This window comes from Schistocerca gregaria, chromosome 6 (assembly GCF_023897955.1).
Source record: "Schistocerca gregaria isolate iqSchGreg1 chromosome 6, iqSchGreg1.2, whole genome shotgun sequence".
Classification (NCBI taxonomy): domain Eukaryota; kingdom Metazoa; phylum Arthropoda; class Insecta; order Orthoptera; family Acrididae; genus Schistocerca; species Schistocerca gregaria.
The window spans coordinates 284,734,441-284,754,579 of NC_064925.1; the positions used below are offsets into that span (position 1 = coordinate 284,734,441).

Below are 20,139 nucleotides of genomic sequence, written 5' to 3' on the forward strand. Positions count from 1 at the left end.
TTATCCGCCGGAAGGATTACAATAGAGCGGTCTGTTTTCAGCTGCTTAATGGCACGGGATTCAGCTGGGGTAATGTTGGGGGTTGTCGGGATGTTCTTCAAGAAGGACTGGGAGGCAACACTGGATGTGAGGAATTCCTGAAATGTCTGCAAGGGATGGTTTTGGGGGAGGGGAGGAGGATCCCTTTGAGAAGGCGGTCGGAACTGTTCTAAACAAGGTTCAACACTGGGTCTAGTATTTGGGGGCTGTGTTTGGGTGGTGAAGTGATATTTCCAGTTGAGGTTCCGGGTGAAAGAGAGGAGATCTTTAACCAGGGCAGTGTGGTTGAATTTAGGTGTGGGGCTAAAGGTTAAGCCTTTTGATAGAACAGATGTGTCTTGAGGAGAGAGGGATCTGGATGAGAGGTTTAGAACTGAATTGGAGTTGGTGATATGTGGCATTTGACTGTGGTTATAGTTGAGATTTGGTCTGTGTGGGGTATGTGCTGGGATGGGGAGATTGAGTAGGGTGGCTAGGCTAGGTTTGTTGGCTATGAGGGGGGTTTGTTGACGGTTCTGTTGTGGTTGGTGTTTGTGAGGGATAGGGAGAGGGAGAGGGACCCCACTTCTTAGGTGTTGCACTAGCACTGTGGATAGTTTTTTCAGGTGGTGTGTGGCATGGGACTCAAGTTTGCGGCTGGCTTCTAGGATGATGTTCCTGAGTGTGTTCTCCAAGCAAGGGTTTGAGAGGTGGAGGACTTTGAAGAGAGATAGGAGCTGTTGGGAGTGGTGGTTACATGAAGTAGTGTAGAGATTCAGGACAAGTTGGGTAAGGGCTAAGGATTGAAGGTTCTGGAAGTCCAGGAGAGATTGGTGGAAGGAGGAATTGCACCCAGAGATGGGAACTTTTAAGGTAAGTCCTTTAGGGGTAATTCCAAAGGTTAAGCAGGAACGGAGGAAACATATGTGGGATTGCAGTTTGGCTACGGTAAATGCATGTTTCCGGAATGAATGTAAATAATGTGGTATAGGATTAGGGTATATAGTGGGTAACTGGTGGGTACCCTATCCTTCCATAGACTTACTCACTCCACCTGAGCCACGTACCCCTACCTTCTACCTATTACCCAAAATCCACAAAGAGAACCATCCTGGCCGTCCCATTGTAGCAGGCTTCAAAGCCCCAACAGAACGTATCTCAGCTCTGGTAGACCAACACTTCCAACCTATCACCTGCAGACTCCCATCCTACATCAAGGACACAAACCACTTCCTAGAATGCCTCAAATCCATTCCCACTCCTCTCCCACCTGAAACCTTTCTTGTGACCATAGATGCTACATCCCTTTACACAAACATCCCACACACCCATGGTCTCTCTGCCCTTGAGCACTACCTCTCCCAACGCCCACCCGAAGATCTTCCAAAAACCTCGTTCCTTATCACACTTACCAACTTCATCCTCACCCATAATTACTTCACTTTTGAAGGCCAGACCTACAAACAAATCAGGGGAACTGCCATGGGAACCAGGATGGCTCCATCCTATGCCAACCTCTTCATGGGCCGCATGGAGGAGGCTTTCCTGAAGACCCAACAGCTGCTTCCCCTGGCCTGGTATAGGTTTATAGATGACATCTTTGTGGTCTGGACTCATGGTGAAGAAACACTCCTTGATTTCCTCCATAACCTCAACTCCTTTTCGAATCTGAATTTCACCTGGTCCTTCTCCAAAACCAAAGCCACCTTCCTGGATGTAGACCTTCATCTTGTTGAAGCTCACATCCACACCTCTGTCCATATCAAACCCAACAACAAACATCAGTACCTTCACTTTGATAGCTGCCATCCATTCCACATCAAACGCTCCCTTCCCTACAGCCTAGGTATTCGTGGCAAACGTATCTGCTCCAGTGACGAATCCCTCAACAATTACACCAATAACCTGACCAGTGCTTTCCTCTCCCGCAACTATCCTGCAGACCTTGTCCACAAACAGATCTCCCGAGCAATACATTCCTCCCCGTCCAACAACAATGTTCCTACCCTCAGACCACACAGAAGCATCCCCCTTGTCACCCAATATTATCCTGGCCTCGAATACATCAATAAATTACTCCGCCAGGGATATGACTTTCTCAAGTCAACCCCTGAAATGAGATCATCCCTTGACAAAATTCTCCCCACACCACCCAGAGTTGTCTTTTGTCGTCCCCCTAACCTCCGTAACATCCTTGTTAAACCCTGCAATATTCCCAGACTACCTTCTCTACCCAGCGGTTCCTACCCCTGTAACCGACCCCGCTGCAAAACCTGCCCCATGCATCCCCCCACAACCACCTACTCCAGCCCCGCTACTAGAAAACATACACAATTCAAGGCAGGGCCACGTGTGAGACTACACATGTCATTTATCAGCTGACATGCCTGCACTGCACAGCCTTTTACATTGGTATGACAACAACTAAACTGGCTGAGCGTATGAACGGACACAGACGAACTGTCCGCCTAGGCGATGTCCAATACCCAGTAGCGGAGCATGCCCTCCAGCATAATTCTAGGGACCTAGGAACCTGCTACACTGTATGTGCCATTTGGCTTCTCCCACCCAACACCAGTCCCTCTGAACTGTGGAGATGGGAACTTGCACTCCAGCACATCCTTTCATCCCGCCATCCCCCTGGACTGAACCTACGTTAAACAACCTCACTCCCATTTACTTTTCAGTCTTCTCCTCTTTCCCTTTCCTCTTTAGCCATTCATGCATCTTTCCATCCTACATCTTTATACTATACAACTCTTTACTTCTGTATGCATCCTCTTTGGTTTGAAGCTGGCACAGTACCTGCAGTAGAATATCTTTGGCTTCCCTCAGACAACCATGCCTCCATCCTTGCTACCTTCCCTGTTGCTTCATAACCTGGGTTGTGAGTAAATAAATCCACTTTCCCTTCTTCCCTTTCTTTCCCCTCTCTCCTCCCTGATGAAGGAACATTTATTCCGAAAGCTAGGAACTTAAATTTTCGGTTTTGTTTTTTTTTGTTTCTATCGGCTGTACTGAGCTGAGGTAAGTACTGGCCAGCCCCTCTATCTCTTTGTTAGTAATTGTTTCACATCTTTATATGAGATTTTCCATTAATTAATATATAGCATGTGCATGCCTTACCATCCCTTCTTTGAAATTTATTGGCACAAATTTTCCACTGTCTTATATTAAAAAATAAGGTATACTGGGCAATTTTAAGTTTTGTTTGCAGTGTAAGTAAAATAAAAATTGAACATATAAAAAGATAGAAGGTTTCCTTATAGTACCTCAAACCCATGACCTGTGGTACCATTCTGGACTCTTTCCACTGCCAACTGCTGCCTGGAAGCTAACTAACATAAATTGCTCATGATTTGCCCAACTCATACCAAAATGCTATTTTTTCTAAATACTTGGCCATCTGGAGCTCCCAGTTCTGTCACGTATTTCTGGCCAAGCACTCTTTATATCATAAATTTGTCAAAAATCTGTGATGACAAGTAGTTTTAGTCCCCTTGTACTTTTGGAAAAGCGTCTTTTTGTATTGAAGGAATTTTACTATTTGGACCATATTCCTGGTAAGGATGGCCATAATATGGACCAGGGTGGTGTGTAAATAGACCTCTGGCTTGTGTAAGCCATGCAATACTTTCCTACTGCTGGTATGGAAACAGTGTTTCAGTCTCTTTTGTGTTTAGCTAATTATTACAGGAAGTTAGTGCCAAAATTTGCAGAAGTGCCAAGATCCATCATACATCTCTTGAAAAAGATAATAAACTTTCACTGGACTCCAGATCGCAAAGAAGCCTCTGTGTGGTTCAGGCACCACTAGGCCCGTCCTTGCTTTCCCAGGTAATCAGAAACAATTCATATTATCTCGTGATGCTAGCAATCACTCCTTATCTTATAGTGTCCATTAAGACAGAAAAAAGATGGAACAGAGTAGCCGATACCCTATGCTTGCAAGCAACTAAATAACCATGAAAAAGGAAATCAATGTGATTTCTGTTACCATGCATTTCTGTTGTTACTTATATGCAATGTGCTTCGAACATTTAATGGTTCACACAGCTTTAAAATGGCTTATGGACCTTAAGGATCAAATTTGCTGCTTAACTCAATGGACTTAGTGAATCTGACTTTGAAGTGATAAAACAACCCTGGGAAAGTGCACTGTAAAGCAGATGGACTGAGCCCTTCATTTTGTGGGGTGGAGCACATTGGCAGATCAATGATAAAAGACTCGGGCCACTGACCAAGACTGTCACAAATTTATGACACAAATTAAGATTTGTGTGATGGCAGGATCTTTAGCAAACAAACTGTGGATGACCTATTGTTGTGTCAGCAAGGTTACAAGACAAGATGTTCATGCAGGCCCACAATTCTGTCTTAGAAAGGCACAGAGGTCGATGAACCAAGGGACAACATATCACAGAATTATTTGTGAAGCAAATACAAAAGCCCTTAGAGGCAAGAAGGTGCACAAGAAGAAAAGGCCTGGCTGCCCAAGTCCGTCATTCTGCAATGGGCAATATTGATTAATCCCCACATTTAGGGGGGGGGGGGGGGGGGAAGGAAAAAAAAAAGGACTAATTGATTATGCGATACCACAGGCCTTGACCTATTTGACATCCTCAGTCCGTTTAAAAATAACAGCTCCTGACTCTTACCACTAGGATGCATGTGGGTCAAGTTCACTTAAAGGTGCCCTTGAAGTTCTCCCTCAATTACCAGTAGTTTCCTCCAAAGGAGAAAGGGGAGTGATAGGGGGAAGAGGTAAGGCCTACAGCAATGAGCATGTTATCCTTGTGGTTAATCCTTCCTAGGTTTGTATGCCCTAAGATCATAGGGTGGACTAGCAAGGAAACCGAGTATCCTCTACCTCTAGGATGCAATCCAGATGTAACCTAGGGACAATGTTTGGAGGATGACAGATGACAGCACAGCTTAAAACCATCAAATATCAGTCAACAGGGAATGGGCAGCACCTGTACACTTGGCAACAATCAGATTTGGTAATATCCAACCGCTGATGGAAGTTAAGGATGGTCTTTATTGCCCAAGTAGTGAAAAATTAAGTAGGGGAAGCTACAATTCATCATTCAGGACAACTGGTGCCAATCTACACTCAAGAAAATTACTAATTGTTACAGTCCTCTTTTGAATGACTGACTTTGGGTTCAACATCATCAGACCGTGTACCACAAATTCGGCTATGGCAGAAAAAGAGGGTGGATGGAGGCACAAGGGTGGTTTTTGAAAACAACCTCTGGTGCATCTCACGCAGAAGGTCTGGAAAAAGCGAACTCCATTTTACTCCAGTTATGAACAGACAAAGGATAATGAGGGAACCAGCTACATATCACAAAGTTACCAAGCCTTGAGAAAAATATGGTTAATAATACTCAGCACCTTTGTACTTTGGCCACTACATTAGCATCTCACATCCAGGAGGCAACGGCCATGGTGAACTAAGACCTGAGTATTACTGAGACCGTGATAGATGTTACTGACACCAAGCTGACCACTGCGAGGCTCCTTCAAACTCTCACAGACAATATCACTGATGCTTGCCTTGATGTTACCAAGCTGCACGAAGCACTCATTCATGCCACCTGTGGGGACTTGACCTCAGAATTTTTACCCAGGAACAGTTTCTTGATAGACTATGGGATGTTCAGGATGGGTTACTGGCATCTTTGGAATCATTAAATGGCACTAGAGGATGATTCTTTACCACTGTAATGCCATATGACTGATGACAACTAAGGACAGAACCTGGTTAGAGGTTCAAATACAAATACCCCAACAAGTACAGAATGCCAATTCAAATGCTACATAATCCACTGCTACACTGTAGTGTGGGGATATCTTAAGGAAGGAAGCTCATCCTGTTCTGTATGGAGAAGTCTGTGTGTGAATGTCCTAAGGAAGTGGGTGCAAGTAAAACCACCTCTTTTCAAAGGGTGGGGTCACAGAGTGATTTAAGTACCACGCGATAGTTAAGAGTTACAGTATCAGGTTTGATAATCAACTGAATAAAGTCTGCATTCTTAAGGAAGCAGCTAAGCTGCTGAAAAGTTGCGAGTGAACTCCTGTAAACAGTTTGAGCCAAAGACTCAACAGAATTACAGGTTTTACCATAGCAAGGAATTTGGAGGGCTGAATTCTTCTAAGAGGAAAGAGTAGTGGCGCGAGTCCAGGCAAGGGCTCACCGCTGTAAACATGCTGCTTGCTGTAATCAGCTGGCACAGTGTTTTACCACCCTGCCTGTCTCCATATATCAGTATGACCATTCAGCCAATGATCAACAATTGCGCTGTAACACACGACACCTCGGCTGTGGCGAGACAAATGGTGTATGTGACTCCTGGGGCATCAAATCAACAACCCGCCATAGTTTGTATAAATACTAGCCGCCTAGCTCTGCAGTGAGGCTGTCATCACTCAACCACTGCCCTGACAGAACCACCTGCCTGGGGTCCAGCTGCCACGCTAGTGGGCTAAGGATCAAACTAAGGCCTTCCCAGTCGCCAGTCCATCAGGTGTCTGCCATACATCATATGCAATCTCCCAGCCCTGTAGCCTAGCAAGGACGAGCTGTCTCACCAGAAACTGACAAAGCATGCGGGCACAAGTCTTCTGCAGTAAATAATAGAAAAATAAATAAATGAAGAAGTGCTCAGTTGCCTTATAGCTGTCTCTGAATTGAGCTGCCAACCCACTTCCAAAGGGAATCGAGCATCTTACGTGGAAAATTTAATTTACTGAGCTACAAGCAGTAACACAGTAGCATGTTGTAGGCTTAAATAACGTGCTCGATATAAGTAAATAAAATTGCTTGATTTCACATATCAGTTTGTGTTAAAGTCAGTAACAAGTAATTGGTGTAGAGTACAATGAATCTGTACACTGCACAAGACAGTTGATGTAAAAGCAACTGAAAATAATGTCCCACATTTACACATTTTTTTCTTCCAGGATGATTTCTTGTGCAGAAAAATTTGCGAAAGCTATGGACAGATCTACAAACAAATCAGGGGATCACTATGGGAACCTGGAAGGCCCATCTACACGCATATTTTCAAGGATTTCATCGAAGAGACGTTCTTCAATTCCTAGGTCTGTTCCCACTTTCTTAGTAACATTTCACTGACAATGTGCTAGTGGTCTGGACTCATGGTGAATATTAACTTCCCTGTGTTTAGCAACAATTTAACTTCTTTTTCCAACTGCTATAACAACAATACAGAAAGTATAGATTGCTGCTCATCACACGCAGAAGGTGTTGAGTCACCTACAAGTGCAATGAAAAAGAATGCTCATTGTATCTGCTAGCAACTCAATGCATCCTTTCTGTGTTGAGTAGCAATCTACCTCTCCCATATGTTATTCCATGCTGGACTTTCCATTGTTTGTTTTTCCCAACTAAAATTCACTTGATTCTTCTCGAGACCCAAAGCCACCTTTCTGGATGTTGACAGTCATCGCGTTGGGGCTCAAATCCAAACCTACAATCATGCACAACCTTCCACTAAGGGAACATGGCCTGCTGAACCACCATTCTCCAAGACTTGACCTTTGTTAACAACCCCATACTCTTTTCACCACTGGAAAAATTTCTTTGTTTACTCCATTATTTTTCTTATCTTCATAATTCCTCTTCTGTTTCTTTCTTTCTTTTTGGCTTACCCTCTTTCCTCCTCTTTCTTAATTGTCATTTCCATTGTGTTTCCATTTCACTTCCTCTTTAATCCACCATTACTTCCTATCCTAAATCAGATCTGGCAGCTTCTAAATTACTAAGTTGTGAACTCGTGGTTAGTCCCAGTTGCATGTTGCCTCTGTAACAGCTTCCAGGGGGCAACAAATATTTGATTTTCAATATTTCATACGGTTATTAACCAAATTTAAAAATGGGCAATGCTACTATAATCTATTCATTAAGGGCTATAATCTTATGTTAAAGGTTTGACCTAAGAAGTCTAGTATTACAGTTAGAAACTGTTTGTCCTGAGGTGGCATGAGTTACAGCACACACACATTATCTGGACTATATTTATCCAGTATTTGGCAATGAGAGATCTTAGAATCTTCCAACAAACTTCACACATAATTTCAAACCTTTCTCTAACTTTTTTTCACTGACACACCCCACAAAATGATAAAAGAAAAAAAAATTATCCCTTAAATTCAGTTATAGCTGTTCATGCACTAAGACTGCAGCGTAAGTCATGATGCTTCAATTTATTATTCTTTAGTACTAAGTCTCTTTGCAACACATTTTGCAGACAGTATCCACATATACCACTGAACATACAGTTGACAAAACAAAACTGTTCGCATGTCTTTATAAGCTCTGATACCTTTGATTCTGTACAGCCCACACCACTGGTAATTCAACCCACACTGGCAATGGCAGCAGCACCGCATGTAACACACTTTTAGCAGTACAGAACTCACACTGTCCCCCTCCCCATCTCCCCACCCAAACGCCATAGTTTTTTTTACATGTACTGTTCGTTGATGTGTTGCAAGTTTAACACTAATATAGGCGAGAGATGCCAAACATATAACACGGGTATATGAAAGTCATTTACTGCCAGGATGTCTCAGTATATGCAGGGTGTGAGGTAAGTGTCCTGACACTCATCCAATATTATGGTTTCAGTGTGGTTTTCAACCTCACTGCGCCCAGAAGTGGATGAAGTGGTGGAGACAAACAGGGGTAGTTCATCAGCTTCAAGGGTCTGGCTTAGGGTACCTGTCAATGCTTCAGCAGGACAATGTGTTAGTTAACATCTATATGGAACATTCATTTTTAAATGCCATCCAACTAAAGAATGTGATCAATTTGCCTGGGTACTCGTAAACTGTTCGAAACTATTTATGGGATGCTGGCCTTAAGAGCCCAAAGGGCTGCTAATGAGAGGGCCTTTCTGATGATCAAAAACTTTACAGGCTTGCCTTCACTGAACTGGATGTAGATTGTGACTGAACCACGTCATCTTTTTCGATGAGTCGATATTTAGGGTCTGGTGAAGGTCTACAGGCCAGGGGAGCACATTACCACCCACAGTACTTGACACAACATTCATGTGTTGAGGGCATCACAGTCTTGTGCTGGGGATAGGCGCCACCAGGTGGGGCAGGAATACTTCAAAAAATTTAAGGTAATCTTTATGTGGGTCACTATGTCCACATTATGAAACATGCTATGTTGCCAAGAGTGAGAATGTGCTGTTCCAATGGAATGATCAGTTATAGCAGGATAACTCACTGGTTCACAATTCTGATCTTCAGCAACAGAATGAGATTTTCACTCTGCAGTGGAGCGTGCGCTGATATGGAATTTCCTGACAGATTAAAACTGTGTGCCAGACCGAGACTCTAACTCGGGACCTTTGCCTTTCGTGGGCAAGTTCTCTACCAACTGAGCTACCCAAGCATGACTCACGACTCGTCCTCACAGCTTCAATTCTGCCAGTACCTCATCTTCTATCTCCTACCTTCCAAACTTCACACAAGCTCTTCTGCATGGGGGAGGTTTAGAGGTTGTTGTAGAAGTGGTGGACAGTGGTAGTCCGAGGTGGGAGAAGGAAGTAAGTAGGATGGAGAGCTTTTTGAGGTGGCATTGTGCATGTTGCTTAAGTTCCTGCAGGTGTGTGTGTGTGTGTCCTGCTGACAAAGGCCTTAATGGCTGAAAGCTATGATTGTGTGAATCATTTTGTTGTGCCTATTGCAACTCAGCATCTCCGCTATGTGGTGAGTAGCAACTTTCCTTCTCTGGTATTGTACCATTCCATCCTGGATTTCCTTCTTTCTTTCCTTTCCTGTGTTTCTCCTGTTGCCTTACGAACCGCACTGCATACTCTACTTATGAGCCACACTGAATTAACTGCCTCGGCCGCGTGCAACAGACGGCCTCAAGACCACACTGATTGTTAGGGTAACATCTTAGGTCCCACATTACTCCCGCCGATATAATGAAGCCTATACCTTCAAACTGATCACGCTCCTTGTGTCAATTCCCGTTCTTTTGCGTGTTATCTCCCGCACTTTTCTGGTGTTACATCTGTAACTACCAACCTCCCCCCCCCCCCCCATTCTATCCCTGTTTGCACCCACTAAATCCACCTCATCCAGCCGCATCTGCCGTCCCCCTTATGCTTATCCGCCCTTCAAACCTGCTACCCACAGTAATATACACATATTTATTATTATGTTAGTTATTCTCTACTTTGACCCTTGCGACTTCACTCCAATTTTATTGAGTTTTCGCCTTCCACCATCGTCGTCTTCCCCAGAATTCATCTCCCCCCGCCCCTCCCCACGCATCCATTTCATACATATTTGGGTGTATTTTTGCGTAATTTTTAGGACGTAATTCTACTTTCTTACGTAATTTTTCACATTTTTTGCACCACCGTGGATCCTTGCTTCTTCCTAGCCAGATCCACTTCCACATACTGTTCCTGCGATGTTGCTTGGCTCATGAAATCCCCCTAATGGCCTTACCATCAAATTACCCATCTCTGGTTGCCACCCCTCCTTCCACAATGACCTCCACCTGTTCAGATCCTGCCAATCCTTAGACCTCATCAACACAGTCCTGCAAAACCATATCAACCAAGCCCAATCCTCCTTCCAGTACCTTCTCTCCATCTGCAAAATTCTCCTGCTGTGTAATCCCAAATTCTCCTTTTAGACATATACACTTTGTCCAACGCTGTTCCAATTTGTTGATCCTTTCCAAATAACAGGAATTGTCTAAGACTTCAAAACAGCTATTAGTTGCTCAAATCACCTCCTTATTTGAATAAAATCTTTGTCCCACCTGCCATTTGTTCAGATTGGAGAACAAATATTAGTTGGAGGGAGCCAAATCTGGAGAACAGGGGGGGATGTGAAACGAGTTGGAATTCTATTTCCATTAATTTTGCAACCACAAATGCTGAGGTGTGTGCTGGTGCATTGTCGTGGTAGAAAAGGACTGTTTTCAAACGGTCCAATAACGATGAATAATATGCACCTGTAATAGTTTTACCCGTTTCCAGATAGTCGATGAGGATTATCCCTTGCGAATCCCGAAAGACAGTCGCCATAACCTTTCTGGCCGAAGGAATGGTCTTTGCCATTTTAGGTGCAGATTCTCCCTTGGTAACCCATTGTTTAGACTGTTCTTTGGTCTCGGGAGTACAGTAAAGTATCCATGTTTCATCCACAGTGACGAAACAACGCTTAAAGTCCTGTACAATCTTTTTGAAGAGCTGCAAACCATCCTCGCAACACTTCACACGATTCCCTTTCTGGTCAAGCGTGAGCAATCGCGGAACCCATCTTGTGGGTAGCTTTCTCATATCCAAATGTTTATGCAAATATTGTGTACCCATTCATTCAAGATGCTCACACCACTAGCAATCTCACACACCTTAACTCTTCTGTCATCCACCACCATATCATGGATTTTATCAATGATTTCTGGAGTCGACACTTCCAAAGGGGCGTCCAGAAAATTTTGAAACCACTTATAAACTGTTCTAGTCGAAGGTGCAGAGTCACCGTAATGTTTATCAAGCTTTCCTTTAGTCTCCTGAGGCGTTTTGCCTTTCATAATGTAATGTTTAATCACCACACAAAATTCTTTTTCGTCCATTTTTTTGACAGTCACTCACCTTCCTTGGTTCACATGAATGCCAAACACAAAGAAACAGTCCAATATTGCTGAAACTTTGTGTGCATTCTTTCAAAAGATGCTACTAACTAAACACGACCTCGATATGCGCCGGACTTTGCACGGACTTTTCAAACGCCCCTCGTACCTTTCCAGATGCCCTATGGATTCCAAACCAACAACCTCCTTCCTAGTCTCCATGATGACCAACTATATCCTCACCCACATTACTTCTCCTTTGAAGGCATTACCTACAAACAAATCCGCAGTATGGCTATGGGCACCCGGATGGCTCCGTCCTATGCTAACCTATTCATGAGCCATCTGGAGGAATCCTTCCTAAAAACCCAGAATGCTAAACGACGAGAAACATTTTGGAGAAAATTATTTATGAAGCCCTTAATGAGCCTACAGATAATGAAAACTAATTTTTTCTTGACTGTTCAGATTACATGACATCTGAAAATTCTATAATCTTTTGAAGGTGATTTTCTGTATACATTTGCCTTATTATTTTCACAAAATGTGTCGTCATGAAGAATTCTCTTTCAGTTACATCAGCAAATGAATGTCAGTATAAGAATCCAGTGGACGTAATGTTGGCCCTACGTATATCTTCATGTTTCAATTTGCGCTCACAATGTACTCCGCTATGAACACAAAATTTTGCTGTCATCTGCAAAGCTTGAAGACCTAATAGATTGTTCTGGAAGCCATAAAAATATGTTTGAAACCACATGTGTGTTTGTTTAGATGTAAACTGGCTGCACAAGGAATGTAACCAGAAAGCCCATGTTTGCTTGCATATTTGAATATTAGGATTCCTTTTAAGTTTTTCTGTGATGATTACTGTTAAATTGAAATTTCATCAGTGTATTCAAGATTTAACACTAGCAATATCAAAATACATGTATTTAAAGTAAAAACAGATATTTTAACCAGTCCACAAGTAATGGCAGCTACCTATGAGACCAGCACCCTAAATGTTAAAATAACTAAGGTAAATTTTGTTGAATATTTTTTGAGTTTTGCAATACAATTTTTGTCAGCTTTACTACAACAGTTCTCCTAAGGACTACAAATAACATGCACCAGTGTTTTACTCATCAAGATAAGAGAAGTGACCACAGAAAGGCTGTTGGCACCTACCACAACAGGGACATGAAGAACGTTGGCCAGATGGCAGAACCAAATTGCGATTCAATGAGTGATGACCAGGCACTTCAACTGTCAACTACTTGCACAGCGACTCCAACATCTCCTTCGGACCGCATCAAGCACTGCCAGTCAAACTGCTACTTATTTTGCTATTACTATCGACATCCTACACTTCTGTGTATAAAGTTTAATTTGTATTAATTTTGAATGCCGTATACGTTATGTCTTGCTGATATGTGCCACTATAATCCAATATGCGTATTAAGAGAGCAAAAGTGTCGCCACAATTTGTGATGCGGCTGTACTTGCCAATAATGCCTGCTGTGGAACTTAGACATTTTCCCTGTGATCTGTATTTGCAGAATTACATCAATCTAAGACACACAGTTTGGAAGACGTAATGTTTAATATTTAGGAATTTGGTTCTTTAAAATATTGGAGTGGAGTTTACTGGTGCTAACTGATGTATATGTGCTATGCTTTTCACTCCCTTGCCTTATTCTTCATCTTTCCTTCCTCCATCCTCATAGCAGATCGTCCCTCTCTCTGTCCACCTCCTCAAACTACTCCGCCGCCGCCTCCTCCTCCTCCTCTCTGTGTCCATCTTTTCCTACTCCTCTACCCTCACCTCCTGTCCATCTCTTATGTCACTCCATTGTCACCTCCATCACCATCCGAGTGGGAGGTAGCCTATTCTTACACCTACAGTATTTCCGTTTGGATAGTAAGTGGTGTGTACCAAGTTTGGTTGGAATAAATCCATGGTTTAGGAGAAGTTGCAAACCCCCCACCACACACATTTTTAAATGTATACACTGAAAATCATAAGACAGCGGTCGTAAGTTACCCTATCTGGCAGGTTATACTGTCTCAAATTCTAAATCCAGTTCGAAAAGTTCAGCATCTGTGTGAATGAGTACCACAAGCAGAAGTGCCATACAACATTGGCTGCATTAGTTTTCACACGAGCTGTAATAAACAGAAAAAAAATAGTAGAAACCAATTACCTTGTTTCTGGTAGAACAATATATATGCACTGCTGTAATCATCTTCTTGTGGTTTCTGTTTAGTTACAATGTCATCATTGTAATAGTGCCATTCATTTGTCCTTGGATTTTTTGTGTATGCTGTATAATGACCTGCAGAAGCTCCTGTAAAGCAATGGATCAGTCTGAGCTATCTGTAACACAGATATGGTGACAATGTTACGATGTCATTTACTGGCATCAAAACCTTGTTTTCTATTGAATAATTAATTTAAAATAAAAAGAGGGACTCATATAATGGTACATTTCACTTCAGATTTTCCTTACAGGTATTATAATCCACAGTTGTGAGATGGAAATTAACCCCCCCCCCCCCCCCACACACACACATACTGGGTGTCACTTCTAAAAGTCATCGTGCACATTTTCTCTTATGTTTCTGTAGATATTTGCAATTTCAGTTTTGCAGTGTGTAAATGGAGTCAACTGAAACACAGCTCATTACGTCATGTAAAAGCAAGTGTTCATTTCCCATTACAAACAAAATGATTTTTAATGCAGAATTTCAAGTGCACATTCGATAGAGGCATCCCAACTTAGTCTCGTGCAATATTAACAGGGGCACTGAAACGAAAAGAATAACCAGTACTCCAACAGTGACAGCACTGCTCTGGCCCACAGTGACTGCTACTGCCCTGTCACAGTGCTACTTAGTCGCAGCTGGAGTATATCAATAAAACAAACAATGCACATGACTGACTTGGGACCACACTAGCAATGGGCACATAAAATTCAGCTTTAAAAATAATATGGGTTGTAATGGGAAACAAAAATTTTGGGCTGAGTCCAGTTACAAATCACAAATGTGGGAGGGGGGGGGGATTCAGAGAAAATTGCATTAACCGTTATACAGAGTGTGTGTGTGTGTGTGTGTGTGTGTGCACACACACGTTTGCATAAAATGGCAGGGGGGAGGGAAACTCATCATTCGGAGACATCCAAAGGTCTATAAACAATTTCCAAACATGCATGTGCTCTGGTACATGCATTTTTAAGCATCTCTCTTTCCTCATCCTAAGCTCTCATTGTCTTCTACAAAGACAGAGCATCTTACAATGTGGGAACAAATCAGGAAGTAGGAAAGAACTGCTGCACAATGTAGCTGCATATGTTCAACTGCACTTCTCTCTGACTCGCATTCCAAGTAAACTATTATTCCTGGTAGGATTCCCTCATGTTCCTCCTCTTACCAATAAGCCTTGTCTTATGTGCTTAAAATTCAGACCTGTACTGCATTTGTTCATATTTGCCATTTTACTGGCAGTGTAGCTAACCTAATTACAACTGTGTAACTGAATGTGATACTAAAACATAATTTATGTTCGAGTTATTTTTCAGTTAAATATTTTTTTTTCAGTATTACTCATACAAAATTAAGTAAAGCATTCCAATTATTTACCGTAGGTCCATAACTGTTACAAAGAAGACAAAATTTGTTGCAAGTATGAAACAATGTGTAACAGATACTTTGCAAAAGACACACTGCAATTCCCTTCTTTCTCTGTATCCTTTAAAGATGTACAGCACTTATCCAGAACCCTTCCAACAAATCTCTCTCCTACTGACCTTTCTTATTGGATATTTCATGAGGTCAGTCAGTTTCATATTGCTTCTTAATATAACTGCTAAATATGAGCTATTCTGGAACTGTCAATTATTCTTTGACATTTGCAACAAATGGCTTTGTACTTGGTTTCATTAATTAATAACACAGTTTTGAAGAAATATTTGGTTCAATTAGCAAACAACTTTGTACTCTGGTGAGAAAGTATTTGTTGGTTGTTAAATTAGAAGTGATATCATCCAGCCAAGTTGAAATGAATAAAATGGAATAAGATGGAGAATAATTTTAATAATTATATGAAGTACCATATTTATCTGAGTATTAGACGACTCTGACGATAAGACAACTCCTCCTCCCCTTTTTTAAGAGGCTCCTTCAGAAAAAAATATTGTTTAATATACTCTGATTAATCAAAATTATAAGCTTTTATTGATGTAAGGTATCTGCTGAAAACATTACCATTATACCTATTCTAAACTTAGGCCATTTATTGGTTGTTTATATTTTGATAATACAAGGAGAAATAAAATAAACAAAATGAAATTGTTTACATTAATTTAATCTTCACTGTCCTTTTTGTTTAGCCTGTCATCTGAGCTACCACTATTTTTAATCACCACCACCACCACCACCACCACCACCACCACCACCACCCTGACAGAACAAATGGCTCTGAGCACTATGGGACTTAACATCTATGGTCATCAGTCCCCTAGAACTTAGAACGACTTAAACCTAACTAACCTAAGGACATCACACAACACCCAGTAATCACGAGGCAGAAAAAATCCGTGACCCCGCCGGGAATCGAACCGGGAACCCGGGCACGGGAAGCGAGAACGCTACCGCACGACGACGAGCTGCGGACCCTGACAGAACAGCTGTGAAACTTATGTCTTCATTGTCCCAAATATTTGGCTGTTTCCTTAGAATATTCTCTCTCTCTCTCTCTCTCTCTCTCTCTCTCTCTCTCTCTCCCTCCCCCCTGCCTAATCTCTCTCTCTCTCCCTCCCCCCTGCCTAACACACAGTGGATTTAGCTTCTATACTAACGTGAGAATGTTACAACGTCTTTTGCTATAAAAACGTATTGTCTACCTGCACTCTCCCATTGGCTCTGTAGAAACAGCAGCTGCAACCCCCTAGCATTTGAGCCATACCTCACGGTGTGCCTGACAAAATTGCTGCATGAAACATGGAAGTATCTCATCGACCCCAGTCTAAATTTTTAGCATCTCCTGCAGAAATGCATGTCGTTATTGAGTATCTGTTCAATTTTAAAGGCATTTTAATTTTGAGTACAAATGGATTCAGGCAAACTGCAGTTCAAACATGATAGATGTTCATAAAAAGCTAAAGTATTCAGTGTAGATTCCCATGGTTGGCAGCACAACCAAATTTTCTACCAGTTCACCACTCTCCTCACTATAGTTCTTAGCTAAGTTCGTGTCGCTGTTCCCCTCTAAGCCTTGCATAGTGCTGTGACCGAGCAACAGCGAAACATGGACAGCAATATCTTATACGGTGCAGGTCATATGTAACAACACCAACTAATACATAGATAAAGGACCGTAATCATGATTCAGTCTAATTCTTGAAATTTCACTCGTTCTGCGATCTAGTGTCATCTATTAGTACTATCTCCACAATGAGTTTTTCCCTATAAGCCATTCTCTTGATAACTGGAGTCAGTTTAATGTGATTTGTTTGCTTTGTTATACATTTAATTCTGGATTAATTTCCTTTCTCGTTTCACACGAATGGCACCATTGTACTGAATCTGATTAAAAGCTCATAATGTTTTCCTCCAGTATTCTAATATGTAACAGCTGCTGAATTTTCCACTTGCAGTGCACTTCTCAAAACATTAGTTCCTGATAACCAAATAAAATACTGACTTGGGTTCAGAATCATGAAGCAGTTTTTGAACAAGATTTTCGCCTTTGAATGTTCCTTTACTTAAGAAAGAGGATAAATGTAGGTACAAGGTATCCATACATACAAGAGAACTTCTATTGCAAACTTATTCCAATTCAAGAAAAGTTTGTGATTTGATATAATTTAATCTTATTTCTTCCTGTCTGTCACAAAATTATCGATTTTTTTAACATAGCATTAGCTTGTAGTAGTGCCTAGTTCATAGTTTCTCACATATCCCTCCATTGCAATAGTGCTGCGAGTCAAATGTCATGTGATTGTTCGAGCAAGAGTGATATTGTATCTAGGAGCTTCTATGTACCGAGAAATCTGGAGTGTATTTGAACGAAAGTATTGTTTGGTAAGCTCTACCATTCAGAAATCTTCAAAATAAATTTGCACAAAACCTCAATACCGAAAGAGTCATCTGCAAATGTAAGATTACCCCTATATTAACCTATTAAACACCGTAAAAATGTTTACCTCAAGCAGTAGTAGTTTAATTTGTGAATATGAGATGACCCAGTATTTTTCAAATGTGAACTTTGGCAAAAACCTTTGTCTTAAAAAAGTGGGTACATGCAGTATTATCGATCGTCAGTATACATGTAACACAACATGCAACACTTACACCAAAACTGAATGTTTGATTACCTGATGCAAACTATGTGACACAATGGTTCAATGTATATCACTTTTAGGTTCCTTCTCATTGCTCACTTTGCTGATAATTACTCCTATCCCTGTTGATGAGGGATTGTTTCATTTTCAGATTTATTTAATGATGGATTTCATTAAGCACAGCAGATTGACATGCCTCTGTTAATTTATTATATCCCTTGTTGAAGGCTATTACTGAATTATAGTGACAAAATCATGGCAAGGGATTCGAATAAAACTTCAACTCGTATGACTGCTTCAATCTTTGATGATATTTCCTATTTGTGAATTACTGATCAATTTTCTTCTCACATGCGACTGTAAAACTCAGTACGCTTCTTGGCTTTCTTTCAAATACTTTGTCCAACTGAGTGCTTGTGATTTACCACACCTGAAGACTCCACATTAACAACTGCTGCTGCACTGGCATGTACTCAAAAACAAGCAACCATAAAACTCTTTGTTGAATCCAGACTTGCTTAATTGTGCTGTCTCATCTCACAATAGGTTGTATTTGTTCTCTTATCAATTGTGATGCAGCAAGGTCACCTCACATGCACAAATGCTTACCAATACAGGGAATTCCACCCCATTCATCAAATTTTTAATGACTTCCATCCACCTTTCACTCACCTTAAGAAATTTGTGGCTAGCTAACAGTCAAGAGTCCTACAAAGAGGTTAATGCAATCACAGATAGATATTTTGCAGCTCAGGACAGACACATTCTCATTGTAAAAACTATGGATGAATATATTTTGGTTTAGTAAACTGTCTTCCACTGCCAGACCAAGTACTTTTCGCTTTGCCAAAAAAAGCAACAATAGTGATGGCTTCTTCATCATTAAGTATAAGGCTGAATTTGTTGGGTAAATAGACAGATGTGAATTAGCAACACTATTTCTTATACAGCCATATCAATCTAACATCAATAATATGATGATCCCTTTTTGCAATAATCTTCTGTTGCTATTTATCAAAATTCCATATGGAAAAATAATCGATGTGTGAAACCATATGAAGATACAACAGGACCTGGGCATATATTAGTGGCCAAAATTTACCAAAAGCCTTTAGCAGAACTGGGACCACGACAAAGATAAACCTAGTGCGGCTAGCAGTTTAAACAATGGGAGCAATAAGAAAGGGTGAACGAAGATACCATCACAACTTCCTGGTTTCTAAGATCAGTAGTTACATACTCCTCCCTTCACAAACAAATGCTACATTAGAAAAAATGAGTGCTTCATACATTGTTACGTGACCAAAGTGTTTTGTTTTATCAATAAACTAACTCCACGATAGTTACAATAAAATCTGAGAGTTTTGAATGAAAGTGTTATGCTGTTTAACAAAAATTATCCTTCTTATAACAACATTTAATTGAAGATAATGGAAATTTGCACTAAATCAATTCAGTTAAAGAGTGCAAGTGTATATCTGTGACCGCACCTCAAGATACTGGAATAGTTTTGTAATGAAGTATAGTATAACCCCACTTTTGAGTTCCTGGAATTAACATTTTCCTGCGATTAACATTTTTTTATCGCTCCCTTCAAATTTCCTATGTTCACAACATTAATTTGCACCTGTTTTTACGTTAACATATCAATAATTTTCCCGCAATTTATGTTTCATAAAACAATGTTTGTGGAGGAAAAAAAACTGGCGAAATTGACATAAAAAGATGCAGACACTGTGTTTGCCTTAAAGTAGTGTTTACATATGTTACATGGTTAACTTTCTTGACACCAGATTCATATCCTGCTGCTGTCAACCACAACTTGGGGTGGTGGCTGATGGGAGTAACTGTTTCAATAGAAGCAACTTTTGAGGAACATTCATTTGTTTTAAGTCGATACCAACTTCCATCTGTCAGTACTGTGTGCTACAACTAGTAGTACTCTTACTTTATTGTATCCACACTGTTTTGGCATTAATTTCATCCTGTGGTAATGATCACATACAGAGGATACCCATTTCCCAGTATTTGTAACTTGCTAGTTTCATTTATGATTCGTATATGCATTGTACAGTGTTGTTTCCTATCTAAGGTTGACATCACTGACAAGCCTGTTCCTATAACCGAAATGAGTCTATTTCAGTCGACACAGCT

General features: G+C 41.1%; 1 protein-coding gene across 5 annotated transcripts in view; it reads right to left on the reverse strand.

Annotated features, from left to right (window-relative positions):
- The window catches only part of LOC126277951 (uncharacterized), a 183,826-nt gene that overhangs the window by 14,429 nt on the left and 149,258 nt on the right, over window positions 1-20,139 (reverse strand). For 3 of the 5 annotated variants that reach the window (XM_049977549.1, XM_049977550.1, XM_049977552.1), the window contains exon 16: window positions 13,846-13,989. The exons of the other annotated variants lie outside the window; for them this stretch is intronic. In XM_049977549.1, coding sequence (XP_049833506.1) covers window positions 13,846-13,989 — 144 coding nt within the window. The remainder of the gene's footprint in view (window positions 1-13,845; window positions 13,990-20,139) is intronic. 5 annotated transcript variants of the gene reach the window in all.